This window comes from Cladophialophora immunda (assembly GCF_000835495.1).
Source record: "Cladophialophora immunda strain CBS 83496 unplaced genomic scaffold supercont1.12, whole genome shotgun sequence".
NCBI lineage: Eukaryota > Fungi > Ascomycota > Eurotiomycetes > Chaetothyriales > Herpotrichiellaceae > Cladophialophora > Cladophialophora immunda.
Window position 1 is genome coordinate 1 of NW_015622552.1, and position 7,744 is coordinate 7,744.

General features: G+C 49.4%; 1 protein-coding gene across 1 annotated transcript; it reads right to left on the reverse strand.

Annotated features, from left to right (window-relative positions):
• Window positions 1–6,652: 6,652 nt before the first annotated feature.
• On the reverse strand, window positions 6,653–7,543 carry PV07_12542 (uncharacterized protein; the record flags this gene model as incomplete). The annotated part of the gene is made up of 1 exon (XM_016400076.1): window positions 6,653–7,543. The coding sequence occupies one exon, from the start codon at window positions 7,541–7,543 to the stop codon at window positions 6,653–6,655; it is 891 nt and encodes a 296-aa protein (XP_016242275.1).
• Window positions 7,544–7,744: the final 201 nt, after the last annotated feature.

Consider the following 7,744-nt stretch of genomic DNA (forward strand, 5'->3'; position numbering starts at 1 on the left):
GGGGGGGGGGAGCCTGGAATAGACTGATTGTTTAGGATTGTCAGACTCTAGCCACTGTGTCGACTCGAAGAAGTTTGCGCCGAATTTGAGATCTCAAGTGAAGCTGGTTCAATAGGCACAAGTATGAGCCACCAGTGAGAAACAGCTAGAGAAGACCGGAGAGGCGTGGATATATAACGGTTCCTAGCGACAGCGTGCATGTGCATCTTTGGTTCGATTCTTTTAGTTCGCGAAAAGGACTAGGTGTTTCGGCATCGCGACACCGCAGTTCACCTCAATCCCCGTTCATGTAGGAGAGAGTACCCATCGCATGTCTCTAGTCTACCACTCGGTTCCACACGTAGCTCCCTGATAGACGTTAGAGCCAGACTGGTGGTGCCATCAGTACTACCCCGATATGGGAAGACATAGAAACAGTCAGTGGACCTTTGAATGACCCACTTGAGGGGTCAAAGTCATCTCCTACCTTCTGGCCCGAAATCTTAGTCTATTGCGGCATTGGCCGAAGAAGAAGGAAAGAGAGACAAGGAAGAAAGCCAAAAAGAAGAAGGGGGGAGAGGGGGGGGAGGGAGGGAGAGAGAGAACGTGTATGAGCGCGGGAGCGCGCAAGAGATAGAAGGAGAGAGAACAGTGTGTGATAGAGTGCGTGTGTCCAAAATCGCCTGGCCGGAAGAAGGAGGGCAAAGAATAGAGGGAGCGAATATCGGGGATACTATGTAGGCAGCTGAGTAGACCATCCAATATATCATGAAGCCTACTAGAACACTTAGTGTGATGTTGAGGGAGGCTCACGTGCAACCCTTCGCCGGAAGTGGCCCCGCAAAGCCCTCCCTCGGAGGCGGCTCTGAGGCCATTATCCTCGAAATCGCAAAGAGAGTGGAAGGTGGACTGCGGAGGCGACCTAGGCCGGGATACCAGTGACCTGCCGACGTGAGCATATGAGACATAAAAAGACTGCAAAGGGCGCCAAAAGATTTCGACTGAGGGCCGGCCAGCAGGATCGTCTCCCACCATATCGGTCACAAGGTTGACCTACTTTGACCCGAACCATTTTTCCTTCTCCACAGTCAATACGGTACAACCTTAGAGCGAGGAGTCTCAAGTTCCCGGCCCAGATCGTACGTAGCCAAAGGCGCTGTTGGACGCAGGGCGGTCTCATCCAGGACGTTGGTCATTTTTCCAGGGTACTGAATGGTTGCCACAAACTTCGGGCCAGCGCAAGTTTTATTACCCAATTACACAAGGCAACTCCCATTTTATGAAGCAATGGTTTGACGGGCGAGAAGATACGAGTGGTGCCACTGCACTGAATCCCCCTGTGCGAAGTTACATACCTAATCCCTTTACTGCTTTTAAAAGGTTGCAGACGAGACGATTTCCCAATGAGACGGAAGCATTGACGGCCGTAATAAGGTTTCTGGCTAGCTATGACGTACGACATATCTTCAACGACCATTGAGCGAGTGGCGTAAGATGTGGCGGAGGAAGATTAACGCGCAGGCTCAAGACGACGGGTGCTCGTCTCAGAGGATCGTCGGTCCCTCCACTATTGTCCGGGAGGCTCTAATGCGGGTGAGCCTTGGTTAGTGCGAAGGAGCTATTTAGGCTCGTGGCCAAAGACACTGATAGCTTGGCATCCGTTCCCCAGTACGGGCATGGTGAGTGGTCTTGATATCCATCTAAGTAAGGCCAGCGGGCCTGGGTGTCCATTGCTTTAGCGCCTTCTTTTCTTTTTTTTTCGTTGGGCGGATATCGCGAGTTCATTTGAGATGATCCATGATATGATCAACCTCCTCTTCTTGTAATCCAATAGCAAAAAGGGTGACTGAAAGCTTGAGGAACCGAGCGTGCCGCCTCTAGACAAGTCGATTGTGGGGCTCAGCAATAGGTAGCGCCTCAAGCTAGTGATCCTTCCCAAAACCGGCCAATTACAATTAGCTATTAAGCGATGACTTTTGAGCGCCACAAATAGGAAAGTCGAACATCCCAGTCAGGGAGATAAGGTGGTTCGATTACAAACTCATCTGTACTGCGTACAACACAACATTCAAGAAATAAGGGCCCTTTGCGTCGTCCAATTGTTGAGAGGGCGGCTTTAGCGGCTTGGCCTCAAACACAACCCCACCAAGAAGAACGATCCGCCACATCCTGAACCAGTAACTGAATAGCGAATTGCGAAGTCTAGGTCAAACAGTCAAGAGCAAGAAAAAGCTAGAGGGGGGCAGCAGCCGCCATAGACAAATTTGCTTTGTGACCCTAACTCTCCTACGACGACCCATACTAGTTGAGGAACAATTCCCTTTCGCAATGTTTACGAACTTGATAAAATTGGCCAATGATTATCCGAGTTGGGAAAGCCAAGTTTTAGAAAATAACCAGTAAGCTTTGTGTATTCTCCCCTCCCCGCCTTATCTATCGAATCGCTTTTGTTATGCCCACACAAGCAAAACCATAGTACTAAGATATATTCCGTACCGGGCTCCGACCGGGGCGCGCGACTAGTTCAGCAAAATCTATTCCCATATAGTCTGGAAACTACTCCGTACACTGCCGACCAAAATCCCCGGAGTTTTGGCATACTTCTCGAGACCAAATGCTATATAGTGTACTGTAGCTTAGCGACAAAAGCGCTATTTCAGGATCGTAGGTAGCTAGGCATTACTCAATTACGAATGCAAAAATCCCCCACCCCCAAAACCCCCGGTGGGGAAGTATGTTATGCTTTAAGGATGGCGCAAACTTTTGGTAGTTTGATGCTAGAATCGTTGTGAAGGTGGTGTCAAATGAAGACGAGTTCATATTGACACCTTGGTATGATGTGTTGAGACCGTGCTGACGCTTACGTGGCCGAATGCCTCAGGGTGATGCTTGTGACGTTGAAGAAGCATATTGAAGTAGAAGCGTCGTTACGGCCCAGATGTTCGTGAAAGGGTAAAGTTTGAGGAGAGGTGAATTATTATATCTTCTTCTACCGGGCTCAGCTCGTTGAACCGGCAATCTCCAGGGAGCTCGTACAACGCCGATGCGTGCGACAAAGCAGGGCAAGCAGGGGGCCGTAGAGGATGAGGAGGAGAAGGGAGGGGGAGGGGAGGGGGAGGAAGAGGAGGAGCCGAAGAAGGAGGAAGGGGGGGAAGGGCTTTGTCTTCCCAGAATCGCCCTGTAGTTATCCCGGTTGGCCGAAGTGGCCGTTGCTTCCCACCATGAATGTCTGGCCTTGAAGAAGCTATCGCTCTCGGCATTGGCTGTCGTTGCACGCGTTGAACGAGAGCAGGATTTGCGCGTACAGCGCGCATCCGTTGCCGCCGGTATTTCAGGGAGAGGAGAGCAAATATACACGCCAACGCGCACACGACCACCACGAGAGCACTGATGGCGATGATAACGATAAGGCTCGTCTGTAAAGCTGCTGGAGAGTGCGGACTGGTCTGATAAGGTGTCGTATATAAGTTGTTAGATATCACAGTGAGCGGACTCATGCTCGGGACTTGATTCGGAACCAACACCGTTGGTACAGGAGTGCGACACATTGCTAGAGATGATACGCCGACATGATCCAGTGACCATCCTCTGCCGTGCATTTTGCTCCGTCAGTTGATGTCTTCAATATGGACTGCAGAAGAAACCTTACGAAGGACAGCAATGTCCCGCCGCTCCGACAAATCCGTAAGGACATGTAGGTAAAAACAGCTGTACATTGCTAAAAACGTCAAATGGACAACAGGTCGGACGACCCGCTGAGCAGCCGATCAGTGGCAATAAAGAGGAAATCCCCGCGCCTGACACAAGAACAAAGTATGGCTGAGAACAGACTCCCGTAAGCAGTACGGCATCGCCAAGCTTTACCGTGGTTGAAGCTGTGGGTGCGGTAGTGCTCGGGAGAGCGATGACAACATCTGTCACGGTGGAATGAGGCGTTCTGCTATAGCCCAACATCGAAAAAGAAAGAGGCGAGGATTCGGCCCGACACGTAAGATGCCGGGGGAGGATCGGTGTGCTCTCGTAGCATAAATGTTGCGGCGATTGAATATGACAGCTACGTCTAAGAAGAGAATCACGTTGACTCGAACGGGTGGCCTAGCGATAGTTTTCCGTGCTTCCCAGCCTCTCTAGAACCTCTCTATACCTTATCAATCGCGCACCTACGTCAACATACGCCATTTTGGCTGTGCGGTGCTGATACCGGCAGCAAATGAGCTGAGAAGATCAAGGTATTGATACGCTCCCCACTCTGTCGATTTGAAATTGTCATTTTCGAAGGTAAATATTTGTCCACCAAATATATTGAGTCAAACGACATAAGAAGCATCGAAATGGGGTTGGATATAGGTAATGATAATGAATTCAATGAAACTCAGGAGTCAAAATAAAACGCGACGTCGAAGAGAGATAAAACCAGTGTCAATCTCCAGCAGTAAATACTGCTTAGGAAGTCGAAAATAACGGATTCGCCGTAAAATTCGGAGGAAAGTTTAGGAGGGAGGTCGGCGAAAAGTAGAGAAGTGGAAATCAAGGGAACGTCTCTCCTAGAGTTAGATAACTTTTCGGCTACCTATTCATAGTAGCCTGTTCACCGTAGTTCTTTGTTAGCTGTGGTTAGCATTCTAGATGTGCTAAATAAACAAGCGTCGAAAAGGAAACGGAACAAAAGCAAAGTTTCATCACATCTTTCTGTATCCCACCACGCCTGATGTAAAGAAAGCGAGACCGAAAACTTGACTGAATGTAGTTTCGAATACTTTCTTATTACGATTGCGCGTTGGCAGGAGATGAATCTATCGTTTCGGACCATCTTCTTGTTTTCATACAATACAGCTTTTGTCACCATGACTACTGAAGATCGTAGGGTCGGAGTAAAGGATATCTGCTCTCCACGACCGGACAATATTACCTAGACATCTATTAAAATCCGTATAACGCTCTCATATATTAGACTGAGGATGAGCTCCTACCTCGTCTCACTAGGACAGTGCGACGGTGAATAGTCGTAGGACCGCCCCGCGACCAAGTCCATTTCTCACCATGTCAGATGGCAAGTGGGTAAAACTCCTCGTATTGTGCGCCTTCTCAGCCGCAGCGCTCTACTGTGTGATTACTAGTGTTCTATCACTCTGCCTCGAGAAGGCTAAACGCGAAGGAATCATCAGCTTCGAGGTACATCCTATTGTCTTCGTTTTGTCAACAGACTAACCGGCAGGAAATCTGGCCCATAGTTCGATTTTCCCGCTGCACACTTTGCATCTCAACGTGACTTGCTGTCCGTGCACGCGCACCCACTCCCAACCGAGGTCGCCACCGTTGCGAGTGAGGCGGCCACGGCCGCATCTCACGTCGCTAGCCAGGTTAGTAGCGCCGCTGGCACAGTTGGCACAGCCGTTTCGGAGGCTGCGGATGCCCTTCCCCGAAATTTTACCGCCGGCACAAAAAGTTTCTGTATAGGGTTCACTCACATCAGTGAATGCTACAATCTGCCGGTGAACATCCTCAAGGCTTTGCCGTCGACTCTACCAAGCATTTTGAGTAATCACTTGGACCAATTCCATCTATTGAACGACGTCCTCTCCTCCTTGACCACGTCATTTGTCTATGACACTTTCATTGTAACGTTGGTAGCCACGGTGGCAATAACGGTCGTGTTTATATGGTCCCTCGTATACGTTCGACCGAATGCGACTCCTCCGCAGCGATGGCGTTTCCTATGGTGGACGTTTACATTCGTGATAGGGTTACTGAGTATTACGTTCTTCTTGGTTCCCGGTGTTGTCACCTACGTGGTGTACTCGAAGGTGCAAGGTTTGTCACTGATCTCCACTATTAAACAAGGGTCTCTCAGTGTATCAACTTTGGCTGGAGCGGTTTGCACATTCGCTATGATATCACTCATGATGTTTACAGCCCCCAGGGCAAAAGATAGAGATTGACCGAGGATCATTTATCGCCGTAAAGTCGAGCACGCCATTCGTGGCGAGACCGATGGTAATCTCGACGGAGGGTGAAAACCAGTGGGAGGTAGAAGGAATCTCGGAAAGTATGTAACGGCAGACGTTAAATGACAAGATAGAGATTATTATTTGTTTCCACATAGACAATATATGAATAAATAAAGCGATCTGCAATCATATCTACTCCGTCGCTGCAGACGAGGTACTACTACACTACCGGAATCTCTTGCTAAAGTTAACTTGCGATGAGAATGGCCGGATACTGATTGGACGAGACTCTCGAGAGTGGGACGGGATACCTCAATGACTTGCTGTTTACCGGAGATCTTTTCGTCTTACAAATTTCATCCTCCGTTTTGGACTCCAGAGATTCGCTGACATCTCGGCAAATCAGTCCTCCTATGCACAGCGGCACTATAACCGATTACACAACCGGTAGAGTCCCCCGCGCAATGAACGTAGTCGGGACAGATCAATCGATAAAGATTGTCGCAGTAGAACCAAATGGATAATTTCAGCGGGTGGCAATCTGGTGGCTCACGAGCATGAAACCGATAAAAAAGGAAAAAGGAAAAGGGACCTTTAGACACCCCTCTAAATATCGAGAAAGAAATTAGATCAAATCAATTTCGACGTCTATGGGAAGAGAAAAGGCCTCTAACTTCCACCGTGTTGCCGTAAGCAACAGGCACTCCGCCACTAATAAAGGGCTTTTACATAGCCCAGAAGAGGATGTTCAGAGCTCCAAGGACTTTCAGCAAATACTGCGCCCGAGTCACGAGCGCCTCACCACCGGTGAGGGGGCTGCCTGGTGATATCCCGGGAGCACCAGGTGAGGATGCAAAAATGAAACTGGAGGTAGTCGCCGTGGAAGAAGTGAAGGAGGTGGTCGCAACATTAGGCCCATCCGAGGCGGATACCGTTTCGTACGTTAAAGAAGAATTCATCACGGATTTGAGAATGGAGACCGTGGATGGTGAAGGACTCCATGACGTAGTCTCCTCAGGAGTATCCAAAGCTGACGCAGATGAAATACTCGTGACTGTGCCCAACCGACTCACGTTGGTCCAGGAGGTTGTGAGCGAGAACCAGTCGGGTTGAGGAGAGCTTCGGGACATTGTCGAGCAATCCAGTGCCATCCGATTTCTGGCACACTCGTCGTCGTCGGTTGTAGTTGTCACGTTGCCCATTCCTAAGACAGTTGTTGTAGGAGATTCGCTGGCACTTATAGTACTCATAAAAGTGAGAAGGGGAGGTAGCGGAGATTTGTTAGGCCCGGTGAGGGCCGGTATAGTGTTATGCGGCAGTGGTGGCTGCCACGACACCCATCCAATAGCATCCTTCATCTTAACTGGCGAAGCGGTGAGAGAACGGCGTTTGTGGTCACTATTACCCAAAGAAACAATCGCCGAGGGATATATCAGACCGGAAAAAGTAGAGTGATTCCAACGTTGGACCGTAGACTTATTCCACAATTGAACGGTGGTCTCGATTGGGAAGACGTTTGGTATGCCATTCGCCCACACGAAGGTAGGGATCATCAAGGTCGATACTACTATTGAAATGATGATGCCAGACGAGCCGCGGGACCAGGAGTCGGCCATGATTGACACTCTGTGGAGGAAAATGGCCCCGAAGGAAGAGTGCAAGACTCTCGGATGTCTCGCACGAAAGTCGCGGCTAGGGGACCGTGTAAGGCGCGGGTGTAGGACAATTTATAAAAAATGTAATTTTTATTCTGGGAATAATTCACCAGCAGAACTACGATACCTTTCAGGACAAAATCAAGTAAGCGCAAGGGGTCG